This window comes from Melospiza melodia, chromosome 2, assembly GCF_035770615.1.
Source record: "Melospiza melodia melodia isolate bMelMel2 chromosome 2, bMelMel2.pri, whole genome shotgun sequence".
Classification (NCBI taxonomy): domain Eukaryota; kingdom Metazoa; phylum Chordata; class Aves; order Passeriformes; family Passerellidae; genus Melospiza; species Melospiza melodia.
In genome coordinates, this window is record NC_086195.1 from 112,289,420 (window position 1) to 112,310,069 (window position 20,650).

Below are 20,650 nucleotides of genomic sequence, written 5' to 3' on the forward strand. Positions count from 1 at the left end.
AGTGATTCAAAAGAAGAGTAAGCATACCAGAACACAGGTTGGCTCACAGGAAAGTGGGCCTTATTTTGCTCCTAACACTGCCACAAGAACAGAATTTGCAGCCCCAGCCTTCTTCTCATTCCAGCTGCAGGAATTCCTAAAGATGAAGACAATTCCTTCTAGCTTTGGTCAAGAGAATGAAGAAATCATTTCAGCCCTTCAACCCCTCATAAAATGCAATGATGACAACATGGTTGCAATTGTAGCAGGAAAAATGAAAGACAGTTACTTTTTCATTTAATCCTGCTTTTTTCATTTAATCCTGCCTAAATGAGTCCAGAGGACAACCGGTCTAGGGAAGGGTGTGGAGCACAAGTCACCTGAGGACTGCCTGGGGGAGGTGGGGGAGAAAAGGAAGCTCAAGGGAGACCTTATTGCTCTCTATAACCACCCAAAAGGAGGCTGCAGTGAGCTGGGGGTCGATCTCTTCTCCCAGGCAACAAGTGACAGGATGAGAGGAAACAGCCTTGAGTTGTACCAGGTGGAGAAATTTCTTCACAGAAAAATTTCTAGAAAGGACTGCAACGCATTGGCACAGACTACCCAGGGAAGCAGTAGCCACCATCCCTGAAAGCCTTCAGAAAACGTGAACACATGGTTTAATGGTGAACAAAGTGGTCATGGTGCTAAGTTGATGGCTGGGCCTCATCTTGAAAGGTCTTCTCCAACTTTAACAATGTTATGACTCTATGGTTCTAACACCCAAAATTCAGGGACTGCAGTTGCAAAAGTCAGCTCTGCCAGGGCACAAGCTGCTGCTGCGGGACTGGGCACAAAGCACAACAATGGACCATCAAGAACTACTCACACGTTCCACTTCTCCCTGTGCTGAGGTAGCACCCCTGTCACAGGGGATTCCACACTCTCACAGTTAAGCAGGAAAAATCTCTGTTCTGTCTTCCACCCCAATAAGCACGATGAAACCTGCCAAAGGCTGCCTGCTATACCAAATGACAACAGAATGCACCAAGTCCATTAACTTCTGGCTGACTTTTAAGGTCACATCAGCTCAGAGATGCTCATAAATGTTAAAGTAAACCAGTTAAACCTGCGAAGCAAAAGAACACCAACTTTAAACTTATTGAAGTCCCACACAAACACCCACATTCCAAGTTACATTACCTAGGATAGTCAACATGTCCACATTAAAGTTCATGAGTCTCCCAAAGCATTCAAGCTCAGGCTTCTTTAAATTCAGCAAATACTGACACACAAAAACCCCAAAAACCTGCTAGTGACACAAAAACCCCAAAAACCTGCTAGTGGCATAAAACCCACCTCGTGTAAGCTGTTCCAATATTTAATCTGTCTACCCTTTAAAACAGTACACTAGATTATGAGATGAAATTTGCTTATCTTGACCACTCAGCCAGTACATCTTGTCATATTTTGGCATAACTGGTTAGAAAGCACTAAACTCTCAGAAAGGGCTTTCCTATATACACATTGAGTCACTTCCAACCTTCTCTTAAAAAAACAAAACCTAGCCTGAACTTCAGTCATCCTCCTGAATACAGGTTTCCCAAACCTTGAACTGTTCCTGAGAAGCTCTTTACTGACTGCATTGCAGTTTTCCAGCCCACTGTGAACTGGCCACGTTATTCTGAGAGGAGTGTCACTGATCCTGTGTATACCGAAGCCCTAACCACACAAGACTTTCTAAGACTCAGCATCAGCACTGTTTACCAACCTCACATTCATCTGATTACCAAAAATAAAACCACAGATTAATTTCAGAATCACCATTTTTCATAAAAAAATTTTTGTTCTGGCTGGAGTTCATTTGCCAGAATTCACTGTACTACAGAATTCAATTAATTAAACTTCATAAAAGCACTTTCTTTTTTTAATTAGGGTAGAATGTGTCACTCATAAAAGTTAACCAGAAGCCATTTTCTGTGTTCTTGCTGTCTATAGAAACACCAGCCTGACTTTCAGCAGTAGGTATATTACATCCTAGACAGGAAATAAAAAGCCATACTGGTTTTATGTAACAAAAAGCCTAAAAATTATTGGCAGCTATCCTTTATGAACCTTCTATCACTGCTTCCTATAAACTTTTAAAAAATAATTCTTATAATATGTTAAAAAATGGGAGGTTGTCTGTATGAATAAAGGGGGAAATACAGAGTAAGTTTATTCTTCTTAGGTCAATCAATTTAAACAGTTCAAAAGAGGGTATTCTCTGAAGCTCCACGGTGTGCTAGAAAAATATATTTGGAGGATGAAGAAACACAAGCTTAGATATAGTAGTATTTTTTAAAAACATACCACAAAACTAGTTCAATACCAGTTTGATATCATGTGCACTTAGTTACAATGGAGGATGAAACTACTTATAGATTATTTGCTCTGCCATTACATACATATGTACAGAAGTCTAAGATGAAGAAATGAATTTTCAACATATACACACATATAAACACATCAATCTCAGCTTTTGACCATATACACTTATTAACCTAAGTTTGCAGTGTAATGTACATATACCTATATGCAAAAACGTCACGGGTCTTTAACCTTCAGTGTTTTAAATATAAACACAAATTAATTTGCTCATATATTTCTAAATAATAAAATAAGATCAAGAAATATAAAAACATTATTGAGTTATAATAAAGCCATCCTTAAAGTTATTAACAAAACTGAAGAAGCATTACCAGAGAGGCATCTGAATCTTGAAAATAAAACTGATTTGAAACAACAAGGACAGGAGAAACAACCATAGAACCAAATCTAACTAAGCCTTGAAAATTTGGTAAAACAGAATAAGATGCAAAAAGCAGAGCTGACAAGCTTCTAGACTGAAAAAGTTTTAGAATAAGTAGCACAGCAATACTTCCTAAGAGTTCCAGCTCAGCAAAACTCAGAAGAGACAGCAAATTTCAGCCAAATTCATAAGAAATTTTTAAAATATTAACAAAACAAAAATAATCCCTAATCCATTACAAGGAAGAACGTGGATGCTGTTAACCTAAAATCTAAAGAAGTAAAAAGATCCAAAGAAGTTTCATTAATTAATTCTGTAAGGATCTAAAAAACTATTCTTCTATCCATGGAGCATTTAATCAGATCACAGAGGAACAGAGGAACCTTTCATTTGGAAGGCAGCAAGGACTATCAACACAGGTTTTTAACACACCATGGCAGACAAGGAATGGCAATCCCTGTAGATATCTGCACCCAGGTAAACCATGGAAATGCAATTTATTTTAAGAGCAACACTGCAGTTACTTAGTATATCCTACAGACAAAAGACCTTTTTTTCCAATAGAATGGGAACATTAAGACATTGTATTTAAAAATACAATGCCCTTAGAAAAGGGCATTTCCATTTCTGTTTGATATAAATACATCTGGATTTCTGACAAAAAGGCGTACCACAAATAAATTTATATTCAGAATGACAACCTAAACTGGTACAACTTCACTATTGCTTTTGCTCTATCTATCTGCATGAACTCTGATCACAGCAACTGCACACAAACCTCCAAAAACAGATGCACAGAACAAAGTCTAGAAGAAATGCAAGACTTGCTTTATGGGAGCAATAAGTTGCCTCTTATTTAAGATTCATTGTGCTAAAGCAGTAATATTTCATATGAACTTAGTTTTTTATTTCATATGGCTTAGTTTTTGCATATGAAAGAAGAATTTGCTACAAACACACTTTCAAAACATTCAAATATACAGGATATACAGAGTATTGCAGAGTTAACAAGGCTTTTGAGTATATCACACTATTCTAGGTATAACCTAAAAACTAACCAGTGTTTTTAAAAAGTTACTAGAACAAAGAAACTTCCATTAACTCATTAAACTGTAATAGTTATTTCAAGCTGTCCTACCATGTGTATCATGCAGAAGGCACCAAGAGCTTGACAAGCTCTTCTCACATCTTCTCAAGACAGCAAGAGGCCTCAGGCAAGCACAGTAGTATTATATAAGCCTTCTAAAATTCCAATCAACAGGTTCCTGAACACACTGGCATATAAAATCACCTAGCTTAATGGAAGAAGGTATGGAGTAACACAGAATGAAGAACAATATAAAGATTTCTCAAAGACAGATGATTTGGTTTACTAAAAAATAAACAAATATTTTAAAACTCAAGCCCAAAATATTCTGCCTACTTAGAGAAAGGATAGCAATTCCAAAAACAATTTCAATCTGTCTGCCAAAGTAATTAATAGAAAATCAAATGAAGAGTTCCCTACAAACAGTAACTCTTTCTATCCAACATCCACCAGAGACACAGTCAACATGCACGAGGCTGCATAGACTAGAGGATGATAATTAGTGAAGTGGCTGGCAATATAAACTGAGATCCTACTGTTTTTCTACTTGCTTACTTGAAAGAAGTTTGTTCTGTGACAAGACATTATTATCTTTCTTGTAATTAGTGCTAAACTCTCCAATCACAGAAGAAATAATGTCTCCTAATCACTCAACACATGGAAATTTAATGTGTTGAACATTCTCAGTGACGGATTATCTGCACTGTCAGAAACAGAGCTAAAAGATGGTCAGACCCTTAGAACTACATATAGCAGTCCTGGCTTCCAAATACAAAAGAGATCTGCAGCAAATAAACTTAGATTTCTAGCCAAGAATATGAAACAATTCATTTAAATATTAATATAGTCCCTTTCTTGTGTGTGTGTATATATATGTGATGACACAATATCTCTATCCGATAACAAAACCTTACTCTTTTTTTAGAAAGAAAATAAAAATGCAAAATGTTTCTTTTGCAAAGATTCTACCACTTATCAGCATCACCCAGTAACTACCACACATTAACTTCTAACAGCATAAAGAAATCAGCTTTTTGTTTTGAAGACCCAAAGTGCTGCAGTACCAAGTGTCTTACGAACAACACACATTCACAAAGCACTGAAGCAATGAGTACATGAGTAGTTTCACATTCTACTAACTGCAGAAAAAGCTGTACTTCACTGCACAAGTAACTGAGTCACACACAGCCACTATTGGTGCTGTATCTTACAGAGCTGACACAAGCTGAAAAACTCACAGGCTGCTGCACTGAACAGAAAAAGGGATACGGAAGGTATCAGAGGGTCCCCCTCACAACAATAAGCACAAGTATTCCTATTGACCCTTCAACCCAGCCAAACTCATTCAGAGTACAGAGCCTTACAATCTCCTCTCCCCTTCTACTAGGAAAAGCAGCCACAGCCATAACACCTTCAAAAAACATCAACATTCACTTACTTCAAATTTGAACACTGGGTTTTCTTTTTCAGCCTCTTTGTATTATACACATTTTTAAAACTAATAAGAGGTTTTCCCATCAGATTTTTTCTTATATTCGATTTTTTATCCTGTGGCACAAATGACACCAAGGGTAATCACATCCAATATTAGGGCTCCGGAGACGAGGGTCTGGAGGCCCAGGTAGTCTTTTCCTTAATTATGCCAGTTTGGGTAAATGATGAGAGCAGAAGTAGTTGGATTTACAAAGTAAACTGGCTGCACCACTGGTGCTGGCAAAAAAATTTTGTTTTAGGACTCTGCTGATTGGAAGAGATAGAATCCACCTCATGAAACAGGTCACATAAAAGCCTTTGCCAACAGAATGGCCAACCTGGTAAAGTCAGCTTTGAACTAGGAGAAGTGAGAGAAGAGGAAAGGACTGTGTGACATTCCCTTGCAGCCCTACTGAGACACAGACACACTCAAATACCTCTGTGAAGAGCTGGCACACCAATGAAGGCAGTATAGGGAACGAGCAGCAGGGATTTGAGATCTCTGTGCAGTTACAAGGCTTTGATCTCACTGCAATTACCAAGACATGATGGGACAGCTCACACAGCTGGAATGTCACAGGGAAGGGCTACAACTGTTGAGAGCAAACAGACCAGGAAGGCACAGCGGCGCAGCTGCCATACTTCATTGAACTATCAGTCCTTGACAGTGTAATTTCAAAAGCAGTGGTAGAAGCTATGAGGAAAACTTTATCCAATTTACTGTGCTCAATTAACTGCCTTCTGATGCTTCTGAGACCAAACCTATACCTAACACCGAAGTCCAGCCTTGGTAACAAGTTATCAGGTCAAAAAACCATTACCAAATTACTGAGAAGATATCCAAGCAAACTGGTTCAGAGCACAAGGAGGAAAGGAAAAACTATCTCTCATTTGAGTATATCTCGCATCCAGAAAAAGTCCTTTTTTCTTTGGAAATTAACTGGCAATCTCAGAGACAGAGAGATAAAGCAGGGTTCCCCTTTCAGAACCTTCATGTCTTTGCAGATAAACAGAACACTTCCACAAAAGCAAAAGGAGACTGAATAAAGTATTTTTTGCCAACTTCTAACTTCAAATCTTGCCAAGACAACAAGCTCTTATCTAGATTCTCATCTCACTGTCATAAAAGAAAGAGCTGTTGAGATGGGAACAAAGTCTGCCCAAGGAATAAAGTAACACTAAAAGCTTCCAGATACTTCCACTACCTTCAAGAAATAATAAATCATTACATCCATCCAATTAAAAACAATAACAAAAAAAGAAAACCTTAACAAAAGAGCAAACTATCTGGCACACCTCAAACTGAATCCTGACAATAATAATATGGCAGTGGGAGGAAAGGGAAACAGACTCACAAGACAGTTAACAGAAACCCCTTCCATTATTAGCTTCACTTATGTCTAATGTGCAAAATTATTTACTTTCAGATTTTAATTTTTAAATCACTCAGACCAAAGATGGGTTCAGTTTCCTCAGAAGAACAAACTAAGAGCTTAGAATGATCAGGGATCAAGCCCTGACAAAAAATTTCAAGCCTCACAAAACAGCTGATACTAATTGCTTTTAATGTTTTGGTAATTCAAATGCAGACTTAGGTTGAATTTTCTGAATTTAAATTAACTAATATTAAGAAAATCTAAACATATTAGAGCTCAACAAACTCAGGTTATTTAAAGGAGTTTTTGTACAGAAATAGCAACAGACAAGCATTTTTTCTTATTAAATTCTGTCACATACTTCACAAAATACAGTAACTCATTATTTCTTTAGAGTTGAAAGGACAAAAATATATTTTTCTTTAACCAAGGTTTGACAAACCTCACCAACAAAAACGGGCACAACTGGATAGCCTGGAAAAGAATTACCTGTAAAACCAAATAGCCACCATCTGTGAGTATCTTACCTTTAAATAGGATCCATAATATTTAGTTACATATGGACTGTCACACTGACTCAACACCGTGATTTCTTGTTGGATGTCTTCTATTTCATCTTCTGCTTCTTCTAGGTCAATAATTTTTATAGCAACAACTTTCTGAGTCCGATTGTCAATTCCTTTAAAAACTTCACCAAAAGACCCCTTACCAATTCTCTCCAGTTTCGTAAACAGTTCTTCTGGATCTGCCTTCAGAGTCTGTTAAAAAGAAATATAAAGAGAAAACTCACCCACTATTTTTAACACAATGTGGTATTTTTAAAGGCAACAAACACTTCAAATTCTGCATATTCTTATTTATCTAGCTATCTTTTTCTACCTCCATAATTGTCACATTCTTTCTAAATCCCTTATATGCACACACTGATACATTTATATTTTCCTCTATATAAAGAACAAATTTAACACTGTCCATGTGTCTGGGTTCTATCCTATTTGGCAACAGTAAATGCTGCCATCTCAATTTCTTTTTCTTTACCAATAAAGAGTATCCAGAATGGAAGATCATTACAAAGATTTGTTTTTTATTAAAAGGAAACAGATCAAACACCACTACCAAAACAAGTAAGCCTTTAGTCTAACCTTTTCTCTTTAAATTGGTTCTCTCCTAGATCCCAGAATCCCTCTTCTGTATTTTTCTCACATCTCATCCTTGCAAGGATTTTATTCACCTTCTTCAGTGCACAGAGCATTATCTCCTTTTGTTTGTATGACAAACAATCCTCTTCAATTTTCTCTTACTAAGGATCACCTGCATGAATAGCCATGCTTCCTGCCTCTCCCTGATGCCAAGGTTTTCTCAATCAGGATTTTTCTTTTTCTTTGTCTCTCAGTTGCATAAAATCATCCACTCCTAAAAAACATCCTGTTCCAGCTTTCTTGATTTGAGCAGTCACATAAAAGCCACGAGTGCTCACCTAAACATGCAAATGTAGGACTGAGGTGGACCACGCTGCCACATTTGCTTTTTCTCCACTATTAAGTATTCAGCTCACTACTGCTTCTCACTTTCAGTGCACAGATGGTAAGTTCCACAGTATACCTTCTTAATCTAACAACATGGAGCCTCACTAGCTAACAAAAAACACAAACATTGCAACTTCAGGACGGTTGGATGGTACGACCTTTAATGAGCTCTTCCAATCCAAGTTTTTCTATGATTAAACTGGAAAAGCCATAAATAGAGAAAATAGTCATAAAATTAAGAAAGGACAGGATTACTTAGAATCTTGTGCTCAAGAAATAACATTAATACTTTAAAAGACTTCAGACATGTGTTTTTAAAAGAATGACACTCATGCTAGCTAAGTGAAAAAACATAGTTCATAGAGAAAAAGGCTCATACAAGAATTCAGTAATGCCTACATAAGCATAAAACCACAGTTTAACCCAACTGTGTAGTAGCATGAAGTGGGGAATGAGAACTTCTAGAGCACCACTGACAAGCACTAAAACAGCATTATCTTTAACAATTAAATTTAGCTTATAAAGCACTTCCTACCTATACTTTTCTGCTCTCACATCTCAGAGTTACATAATAAACCCATACAGCTGCAAGAGGAAAATAGCCTAGAACACAGTTTCTCTGGAGGTATCTAAATTTCACAGGTGAAAGAGGTGTTTTGAGGACAGGTAGCTGGAACTGACTGAATCCAAAGATAAACCCACTCAGTTCTCAGAGCGTTTCATCATCATCTGGCACAAACTGGGAGTCCACAACAACTTTTAGTACTTTAAAGTCAGCCAGAAGACATCACTGCTTTCAGGTAATCATTTCAGGAACACATCATTGGTGAGATCAGCCCAAAGCAAAAACTCTAAGTGTACCTACTGCAAGGCTTCACCAGCCCCAAGAAATTCCCCTGCTTTACATCTTACTGATCCATCCTTTTATGCAAAGTCAGTTTTGGGAAATAAACAGAAGGGCACAGGGTTTAATCACCCTTTTGCCATTAAATGAACGGAGCAAAAGATCCACACCCCTTCCAGCAAAACCAGCTTGTTCCTCTGTTTATTTCAATGTAAAGAGAACAACACACTATTAAATATTACATACTGTATCTATATATGTATATGTTTATGTATCTCCCACTTAAGAAACCAGACCAGGGCACTTCATGTTTTCCCACAAACAGTCATCCCTCAGCTGCACAGTAACCCTTTCCAACACTTCCAGGGACATAATTTCTAAGAGATCACTAAAAAACTACAAACCAAATTGTGCTTACTGGTTCTTCTCATGCTTCACAGAATGCTCTGCTCTCAATATTCAAAGTCTTCTCTGAGAACTCCTCATGAATAAAAATAACCTTAACACCGGCATCAGATATTTTCCCTTGTGGAAAACAATTATCTGTCTACACTTTCATACATCCTGTGCTGGAATTTGAGATGATGTGCTGCAGAGAGATGTGCACATCTAATCCAACCACACAAGCCTTCTAGTTCCATTCACTAGCCACAGGAATCTGAGCATTACATCACTACAAAGGCATCTGGATAAACCACAAACCAATCCCAGTTGCAGCTGCCTAAAACATTCCATGTTTCACCTCCTGAGACTAAAAAGCCAGCGCTGCTCAGTTGCAGTGCACTGCAGTTGTTCATACAGAGAAAATGCAAGAGCTACCTGCCAGCAGCTTTTCTAAGTTCTGCTGGCTTTATGGATACACCTCCTATTTTCCCTTTTCCCCTTAACAGTCTATGACTATCATATATTAAAGCTCCTTGTTTCACAGCACCAGTCTTCAGAGATTTTCAGGAACCTCACAGTTTCTTTTTTACAGTGTCAAGCTCTTGGGATTCTGGTGTTAGGCTGACAGTTTTATAGGACAACTGTAAAAGAGAATTAACAATTATAGAAAAGTGAGGAAAATAACTTGCTGGAAGACCCAAGAAGAAGGGAACAACTGTTCGCTTGAATTTTTATAATCAAAATTTTGCAGCCATTTTGAAATGTTAATTGCTCAATAATATCACAACTTAATGGGATCAAAATCATTATCAATAATAATGTTATTTCAGAAGCTTCCTATAAAATGACTAATTATTAAACAAACAAAAAAACCCACCCTTCCTTCCTAGTTCACAATTTTTGTAAATTCATTCCTTTGTTCTAAAATGTAACAGTTGTCATTCCTGAATTTTCTTCTGACCAACGGGAGGCAGCAGTTGTTTCAAAAAACCCAAACAACACACTCTTGCTCTATAAGAAAGGTCTCAGTTTTCTTCTCAAAACACCAGGTGTTTGAAGTGAGAGCCTTGAACCACTGGCAACCTGTGTTTTTGCAAGAACTAAGAGCTGGTTTCTTTAATGTCTTTCAAAAATATAGAGATCAGGCCTGCAGATACATAATGAACTGCTTGAATCTGAAAGTACATGAGTGGCCAATTCCCACTCTTTTTTCAGAGATCACATCTGGAAAGGATTCTTGCGAAATTTGATTTTCCTTGGTTTTGTAAATACTTTAAACAGAGACAAAATAAACAAATAGCTTTATAAATATTCTCTCTACACAACTACACAGAGAAAATTGCTTCCACAGACACTGTCACTATAGTCTTGCTGAGTCTATTCTTTGCAAACTTTACTAAGCACAGAGTTTATTCCTACTAATATTAAAATAATGGGAACTGATAAAAGAACCTTCATGTAATGGAGCACATCAAATATTGCTAGAAACCACAGATTGGAACATCAATATCTGCTGCAAATGGGTAAAGCTAATCACCTTCATAAAGAACTAGATCTCTACCACTACAACATTTTTTTTCAAAGCTTGTCACAGAATACATATAGTGACAAATCAAAAACAAGTTATGGAGTATTCAGATTGAATGATTCCAGAACTTTCAATTTCCATAGACACTTAAATTACTTTGCTTTTCATTTCAAATAGTTTTTCACACTTCTGAACACAAACTGCAACCATCTTGTCTCACAGTCCAGCTTGTTCAGCCATGCAGAACAAAGTCCTTTTCACCATAAGCAAAGCCACCATTCATCCAATAATTTGAGTAATCTCTCTGTACTTGTTCCACATTGGATTCATTACTTTTGACCTTAATCAGCCAGAAAAACATACTCCATTTAAAATTAACTCTTCTTAGGACCTAACAACACTGTTGCCTACTTCTACAGAATAAAAATAGTTCAATACATTCTCAGATCTCATTTGTTCAATTTGGTCTCATGGCTCAAACTCAGCTGCAGCCAAAAAAACCAAATTGCCTACTCCTAATGCTCTGTATTTCCAACTAATGAGCTCCCAGACTTTTGCAAAGGCTCTTTGTAATACTCATACTCATGACAAGCTGCACTTTATGCTGTTTTGTTCAGTAATTCCAATCCCCAGGGTTGCACAGTTCTTCAGCACTGCCTCTCACATATAACAGGTGCCTTTAAATTTTGTCTTTTTGAGGCATTGCCTTTTTCTATGCAAAGGTCACTTTTCAGTCAACAATTGTCAAGAACAGTCCTGGAGAAACCAGCAGTGTCACCCACTCTGACACCACCTCTGCAGTACCCTCTTCAGAGTAGGGTTACACACATCTTGTAACACATTTATTTTTATGAACCCTCAATTCTCGTCCCCACTGACTGTCCCTTAAAGCTCAACAGAAAACACTACTGTAATTCAAACTAGTTAGATCCAACTTTACCCATAACCATTCTGAGTGAAGATACAGCTTTGAGTCTTTCTCCACATCTCACTCAAGTTCTTATTTCTAACATCTTTTTATGAAGAGATGTTCCAGTTATTATAGAAAAGCATTAAAAATATTTCTCTTTAACTTACAAGAATTACAAAGCTTCTCCATAATCCAAGTTCTTCAGCCTAACTGTGATGGTACTTAGAGATCTGTTATGTATTTTTGAAACTTGTTTGAAACAGACAATCAATCATCTTTTAACATCTCAATTTGCATACTTTTCATTTCACCAAATCAATTTCCAATTTTTCAGTCCAATTCTCATTCCCTATCAAGACTGAGCCCAAAATACGATAATCTGAAGAGGTTCAGAGATTTCTGGGGATTGTTTAGCTTGGAAAAGAGAAGCCTGGGCAGCTGGAAATCTTAGTCTGTGTGAATACCTGATGGAAAGGAGTAAAGAACACAGGGCCAGACTCTTCTCTGTGGTGTCCAGCAGAAGGACCAGATGCAATGGCCAGAAACTGAGGTATAGGAAACTTCATCTAAACTTCCAAAAATAAAAGAGGAAAAGAAAGAAAAGGAAAAAAACAAAAACAAAACAACAAACCACCAAAACAAAACAACCACAAAGCTAAAAGCCCAGGGTTTCTTAATATAAAGATAATCCTGTATTAGATTAGGGCTGCCCAGGCAGGCTGTGGATCCTTTGAGGCATTTAAAACTAGGCTGGAGTTGTCCTGAGCAATCTGGTGACTGCTTTGAGCAGGAGGTGGATAGATGTGCTCCACAGGTCCCTTACAATCTCAGCTATTCTGTGATACACTTCCTATCACAGGAAAAATTAGTTTTGCTGCTAAATTTACTGCACAGACATCTAATTTCTTCAAAATTGAGACACCACTGCTGCACATAATTTCTTTACTTTTTATCTTTTGTCAGACCAGAGAACAGAAATCTGCCAGAGAAGTTCACACAGGAAATTCTCCCACATACCCTGAGAACTTTGAGCCTAAAGCCAGTCAAAGTGACCAGCAGGCACAGTGATGTCATTCTCCTTCACACAGCTCCCCATTTCAAGAAGGCACTGCAAAGGATTCCCTAGATCACCACTTGCAATCTTTCAAAAACCATTTAATGTCTCGTCACCTCAACACAGACCAGTATTAAGGAGCTCCCCTCTTTACTTTGATCCCCACAAAGCGAGCAGCACAGGGGACAGCAGTAGAGATACATAAATTTGGGTAAATTGCACAAATTCAAATCAGCCCTCCAACAAACTTGGGCTTCCAATGCAGGGGGCAGGGAATAAAAAAACCTACGAGAAACCACCAAGACCCCAAAACACCCATATAAGATGGTTTTGCACCAGAGAAAAAAATACCTCCAGGAAGGAGAAGCCTCAAAGTTTGCTACCCAGCATTTCAGCTATCTCAGAAGCTCACAAGTTCTTGTTTTCAGCAATATATATCCCATACATGAATAACTGAAACAACACACAAAATTATTTCCCGCAGTTGGTGTGAAATTGAAATACAAAAGAGGCAGTAAACAGATGATAATTGTTTGGTTCAATTGTATCAATCCCTACCTGCACTTTCAAAGAGCAGCCAACTAACACAAAAAGACAAAATATAATCAAGTATTTGGATTGATAGTCTGGGACTTTTAGATAAACAATGAAAAAAAAAAAGACATTTTAGAAGCCTTAAAACTGGAACCAAATTTGAGCTATCTCTCAATCTTATTTATCAATAATAAAGTAAAATGAGACAAACTACCATAGTCATCCTAAAATTATCATGAACAGCAACAACTGATTTATTTTATTTAAGAAGACAAATCAGCAAAACATTGAATGAGAGGTACAAAGACTAGAAAGAAAGCATTTATCTGTAATAACTAGGTGTAGAACTAAGATCCAGCTCTTTCACTGAGAATTTGTCAATTATAAAAAGTAACGCATAATTGTTTTCTTTTTTGCTTCATACACATTCCATATTTCTACCACTTTCCATCTCCAATACTATAATTATTCAATTCAGACATATGCTACCATAAGGAAATTGCTTTTTTTCTGGGAGAAATACAATATGCCAAAAATACAGAGAACTAGCAATAGCAATACTTTTAACTATCAAGAAAAAGGAACAACTGCCACCAGTTCTGCTGTGAATCTTCAATGGGTTGAAAAAGGGGAGAGAGGAAGCAAAATAAAAAACTGTATACCTTGCATCTCAAACACTGAAGGTAAAAACATTTAGCATGTATCACTGTGGCCTACTAATATTCATATTTGTCACACAGTTAACTCTCTTGTTCTGATTTCTACCTAGACTGAAACAGGGTGTAAGCATATTTCCAGCAGATGCCTAAACTCAGCCTATCATAAAAATATTCCTCAGCCCTTGTATAACTCTCTTTCCACTTATTTTCAAGGAAGATGCACTTGTCTTACATTCAGGATACAAAATATTCAATTTTTCATCAGTAATGCAATTATGTAAAGCATGTTTCCAGATTTTTAATTAACCAATACATCTGAAATTTTCTGGTATTTTTCATTCAGAAAACTGCTTAGTGTACAACCCTAAGAGTTTAATACCAAAATGAATAGTTACCTAACTGTAGCCTGCTTCCAGAAAACATATTTAATTGGAATTTTTTCTGAGTTTTTAGTGCAACATCACGAAAAATTTTCATAACCTGTAGCTGACTTCCTCCCTTCCATCCATTACACCTCTGAACTGTAAATTACTGCTATTAAAAATCCCTCCATGCCTTGGGCACACAGCGAAAGCAACACTCAAGTCTCAGCAGCATGTACAGTACGGCAGTGAAACACAAGATGTATTTCAGACAACAAGAGAAAGATAGCTAAGGAAAAATGTCCCAAAAACAGTTCTAGAATAATGTCTCTCACTTATTTACACTTGCTAAAAAGCTAAAACTTCTGTGATGAAAATCACTCTTAATTAGCTAAGCTACTGATAAAAAGAAAAATTAAAAAGTAGCTCTTTAGGAAAACTCCATCATTACAACAAATGGCTGAATAAAGAATGCTAATAGAGGCAATGAGAAAGTTGCATTAATACTACTTGACAAAAATAAGGAAAATAGCGAATTTTAGTTCTACAGCAATGTCATAATTTGAGGGGAGACTCTTCTTGCACCCATTGTGTCTGACAGAAAACCCACATGTCCGTCTCAAGAAGCTGCCAAGCACAGCAACTGAGAATACAATAAATTCTCCCAATTCAAGGCTCACTTTTTATCAAGTTACACTGCAGAAGGCTCTTAGTTCTATACTAACATACAACCAGCACAGTCTGACATTTGTGCATACCTGCACATAGAAAATTACCCAGATCAACAAAGAGCTGACAAGTAAAACCAGCTTTGATTATAAAGCTGCATCCACACAAATTATTACTTTTAGGCACACAGAAAACCACTGAATTAAACAGTACTCCATAAAAGATGTATCATCACAAAAGCAATAACCAGATCAAAATCACTCACACTCACAGAATGCCAGGTTGGAAGGGATCTCAAGGAAGATCTGGTCCAAACTTTCCCAGTAAAAGCACAGTCTAGGCAAGACAGCCCAACACCCTGTCCAGCAAGACTTAAAATTTTGAGTCCAGCGTTGGGGAATCCACCATTTCCTCAAGATGGCTGATTGTCCTAATTGTGAAGAATTTTCCTTTTGTGTCCAATCAGAATTCTTCCCTGGTGTAATTTGTGGCTCTTATCCTTCATCCTTCCATGTGACTCCTAGTAAAAAGGGAGTCTCCATCTTCTCTTCAGACACCTTTTGAAATATTGGAACATTGTGACAAGGTCTCCATCCTGGGCCATCCTTTCTCAAGGCTAAACACATCCAGCTCTCTCAGCCCTCCCATGCAAAAGGCTTCCCAGTCCTCTAATTATCTTTGTGGTCTTTCTCTCAACCCTCTCCAGCTGTCCACATCTTTTTTTTTTTTTTTTTAATAGAAGGGACCAAATTATTACAGGATGGATGCAGTATTTTTTATTATTATTAATTTATATTCGATGCCATGTTGACTTTGTCCATCAGTGTTCTGTGCATCCTCTATTCCCCTTCCCATCCCACTCACAAGAAAGGGAGTACGAGAAGAATTTAAGCAAATGTTGAAAATGCAGCCAAGATACATTTTCTACTTCAGAAACACAAAAGATGGCACTATGTAAAAGCTGACATCAGAGCTTTGTGCACCACCCCTAACACAAGGCCTGGTATTTAAATGTGTCTGCTGCCTCAGTGGCCTTTTGTCTCTCTGGGGAACAAAGATGCCAGCTGGCCAGAGGGTACCTTGCTCACACATGGAAGTGCCACAACACAGGGCCAGTCTGACTGGCCTGTGAGGACACCTGAAACACACAGTTGCCATAAGCTGCATCTATTCACCTATTCTGGAAGGCCACACAATGGAAATAGGTTTTCCTGACACCCAAACTGCTCCATACATCTATTAGATAGCCCTGAAACAGCCTTTGACTGCAGAGTGAAAAGATGCCCACTTCTTCTTCACCAATTAAAACTCTCCTGTCCTGGTACCCAAGGGCTGAGCTTGTCATATGTCACAGAACCATGACATCTGTATTGAGACTATTTTAAAACGGATTATCCAAGATCACAACGGTCCAAGGATCTGTCCAGTATTTAAGTGCTGTAAGTTACTGCAAAGTATTTGTCAAACTGTAACATAAACAGTAACAGTGAGCACAAACTCTGAAAAAAAAAAAAATCAGACTGGGGAAAGCTCATCTCCTACACAGAAGCTGCAAATGGAAAGCAGGAGAAGCTAAGAGGCCTTTCCACAGTGCCTTTGATTTAACAACACAGTATTTTGCAGTCACCAAACACAGAGCTCATACAGGAAGCAGTTAAAGCAGTTTACTGTAAAAGGAGAATGAGTTACAATAAGGAAGACAGTGTTACCTATAGTGTGTAACTATGAAAGAACAGCCATGCCGACCAGAACAAAGGATCCTCTAGGCCAGGACACTCATCCTACAGCGGCACAAAGCGCACATCTTGTGAACAGCACAAAAATAGACAAATAAACAGCAGCATTTCCCAAAGCACCCTTCCAGTCTCTGGCAAACTGACACTTTCTGAGCCTGAAATGGTGCCTTTATGCTTAAAAACCTTTCCTGTTCATTTGTCAAGTTCCCACTTAAATTTAGTTAAACTTCTAGCATTTCTTGAAGTAACACAGCTTGAATGTCAATGCTTATTTACATTTTGCATGAAGAACCTGTAGCTCTTGTACTGAAAATACAATGAAGAATGAATAAAAATAACTTGCTGCATAAACATTGTTATTGCTACAAAAACAACTAAAAAGGGAGGAAGATAAAAAAAGGAGTTTATCATCACACAGAAGAGGCTTGTCTTCAAGATGATGGAATTTTAAAAGCACCACAGGAATTTATTACCATAAATTTATAAACACAGTACTTGATTTAAAATACAGCTTCCTTAAAGAAGCTCCAGAAGCTTACCACAGCCTTGAAATGCAGGCCAGTCTGAAAATCAAGGTCGTGTACACACGCGTACTGGAGCCAGTCTTGCGGGAATCTCACACATTTACAGGCAAACACACACTCTGCCGAGGCCGCTTCCATAAGGCATGAAGAAGCAAGACAACACATCCTCAGTTTAGTCATGGTGCAGCTTCCCCCTGCACACCCAAACTCACATCTGTACAGAGCCCTTAAAACAGCAACAGCAAAAACTTCCAGTCCGAACTTAAAGGGCACGCACAGAAATTTAGGTCAAAACCCAACTCGGTTTTTATTCAGGTTACAACATGCCCACTGTACAGCAGACAGCAAATCTCAGGTTTTGACAACCTTCCAGCACCATCCTACATTTCCTCCACAGTTTTTCATTCCTTTGGCTCACTCTCTACCCACTCATTTTTATGCATCACTCTTCAAACATTGATCAGACATCTTGTTTAGGGAGAAATACATTAATCCTTCATTCCTCTGCTCTACTGACACTACCATGCTCGGGCCAAACAGCATTAATAAAGTGATGTCCCTCCAAGTGATTTTTTTGGGGTCAAGAAGTCACCCTGCTCACACAAGCACAATGGGTGCTCTCTTGTGTGAGTACAGCAAAGAAAGCTGCACAACTTGTCACTGACACTGCTTCCACCGTTTGTGGCAGAAGCTGGTAGGTGGGGAGGAGGGATCACACCACAGAAAAAGGATAGTCCCGTGATTTAGGCAATTTAATTATAGCCCAGAGAACTAAGCTTGTTTTCTCTCTTCTACACAAAGTCCCAAATCTTTTTCTTATCGAAGCAGATGTCACATATTGTAAGTACTTTACTCTTTGAACATTTGTTTGGAAGTAAAATCAAAGAGAATTGTGTACTGAAAACAGGCCACTATAAAACTGCTATATATTCTGATAGACTGGAAAAGGATACAGACATGAACTGGGCACAGGAAATGAGTGAGCAGCATTCACACTGCTCACAGACTTCATGCCTCTACCTATTGGGAGATCTCTGGTGTTTTGGGTTTGTTTTTTTCAGACTATGAAAGTTCACACTTGAGCAACTCTCAAAGTAATAGAATTAAATTCATGAGAAAAATGACACCACTTTGAATAAAACTATTTGAAGCAAAGTCCCAAATGACATGGACTAATAAGAACTCTGAAGATCCACGCATTTAGTACAGCTAACAGTACTACAAACCAAATAATAAATCAAGTCAATAAAAAGCACAGGTCCTCAGATCATAAAGTGACATACAACATCAGTACACTCATACTGATGGAATAATCTTCATTCTTTCACTTCCAAGCAGCTACAAATCTGATTTTTAAATGCTGAAATGTTATAGGCTCTGTCTCAAAGTAGGTAGTTGTCTTAGTTGTAGTATGTCCCAAAGGAATAAAATAAAAAGCCCAAACAATATCCATAGTCAATTAAGAAACCCTCATTTCTCTGTCAATCAGCAAACTGCTCATATTTGGAAGGTGAACTTGAACTCCCAACAGCAGGACCTACCCAGCAATAAATTAATTAGCTCAGAGAGTGGGCCTACGTAGGCTATGGGGCATCCAGTACTATGTATGAGCACATAATTCATGCTTTGCCTAGGCATGTAACATTTTCAATTCAAATTTTGGAATGAAAAGAGATTCCTGACTTAGAATCTTGACTCACAATAAAACAAATCATGGTAAATCAATACTTTAAGCAAATGATGCACAAACACTCAATTCAGGAGACAAATTTGAGAGAAACTCTTACATGTCATTTATAAGTTGCTCCTTTGGAGGTAAGGGCAAGAAAGTTTCTAATCAGATGTGGGGAATATTAGAATAACAACACACAGATACCAATGACCTTAACGTTTTCCTAGCAGCAGTTTCCATTTAAACCAAGAAAAACGAGGTGGGGCGAGAGGCTCAGACTGAGCCAGCTCAGCCAGCATTAGTTTTTTCAAATATATAGTTTAGACACAGAACAAACAAATTCCACCGTACAACAACAGCAGCTGACCAACTCTCGGGATCAAACACGGGAGGCAAACACGATTCTCGAGCACTCAGCTCACAGCAGCACCACAGACATGAGCACTGCAGCATGCGCTGAAGGTCAACATTTCCAGGCCCTGCTTGTACGGACCGGCTGTACGAATGCTTGCCCTACGCACCTCAAACTAACGGGGCCGAAAATCGCGCACTGAGCCGCGGCTGCCCTCAGGAATTAAAACACCGAGCAGCAGAACTGCCGGCCGGGGGAGGGGGCCACCGGCTCCGCTCCGCACGCCCGCAGCGACAGAGCGGCTGCCGAGGACGGATGGAGGGAGCAGCGGCAGGCAGCGATCCACCCGCGGAGGGACCTCGCCCGGCGCCACGCCAAGCGCTGACAGCACGTTTCGTCTCCATCCCGCTCCTCTGGCGCCAGCCCCCGCGGCCGAGCCAGGGCCCAGAGGCGCTTTCTCCCCCCAGCCCCGGGAATCCCCCCGTTTACAGGCAGCCCGACCCCTGGAGCGTGTCCGTGCCTGCCCTTGGGGCAGCGGCTCACCTGCATCCCCGGCAGCCCCGCCTGCACGGGGGAGTGAGCCATGGCGGCGGCGGCGAGGGAGGCTGGGAGGCACCCGGGTCTCCTCAGGCGGCTCCAGGGCACAGAGCTGAGCTCATCTCCACGCTCTCTCACACACAGCACCGCCGTCCTCCTCCTCCTGCTCCTGGCCCTTCCCCCGGGCGAGCAGCGCCTGTGCGCCGGCGGTGGGAAAGGGGCCGTCCCAAGCCCGGGCTCTCCAGGCCCCCGTCACGGATGCAAAGGCGGCAGCGGCTTCCTCATCCCCCCTCCTCCTCTTCGTCCTCCTCCTCCTCCGGGCCGTGCCGGCGACACGATGACAAACCTGAGGCGGGAGGAGGAGGCGAAGGAGGAGGGGGCGGAGCGGCAGCGGCGGCCCCGCCTGCCGTGCGCGGTACCTGCCCGCCCGCCGCCATGGGCGCGGCCGCCGCCCCGCCCGCCGGGGCCGCTGCCGGGGTGTGTGCCGCCGCCCCTCGCCCGGGGCTCGGGGAACGCGCCGCGACAACGGCGCTCCGCCGAGGGCTGCGGTGCCAGGAAGCGCTCGGCTCCCTGTCAGGAGCTGCAGAAGCCCCAGCCCAAAATGCCAGTCGTGCTTCTCCTGTAGTTCCTAAGCGGGAGCAGAGTGGGTCAGCACTGAGGTCTCTCCCACGCAG

General features: G+C 39.7%; 1 protein-coding gene across 1 annotated transcript in view; it reads right to left on the reverse strand.

The window, feature by feature from the left end:
* STK24 (serine/threonine kinase 24) overlaps positions 1-20,340 on the reverse strand; it is a 52,007-nt gene extending 31,667 nt beyond the window's left edge. Inside the window, exons 1-2 of the mRNA XM_063149576.1 lie at positions 19,983-20,340; positions 7,213-7,443 (exon numbers count right to left, since the gene is read on the reverse strand). Of these exons, the coding sequence (XP_063005646.1) occupies positions 7,213-7,443; positions 19,983-20,024 (273 nt within the window). The 5' untranslated portion in view covers positions 20,025-20,340. The remainder of the gene's footprint in view (positions 1-7,212; positions 7,444-19,982) is intronic.
* Between the last annotated feature and the right edge of the window lie 310 nt (positions 20,341-20,650).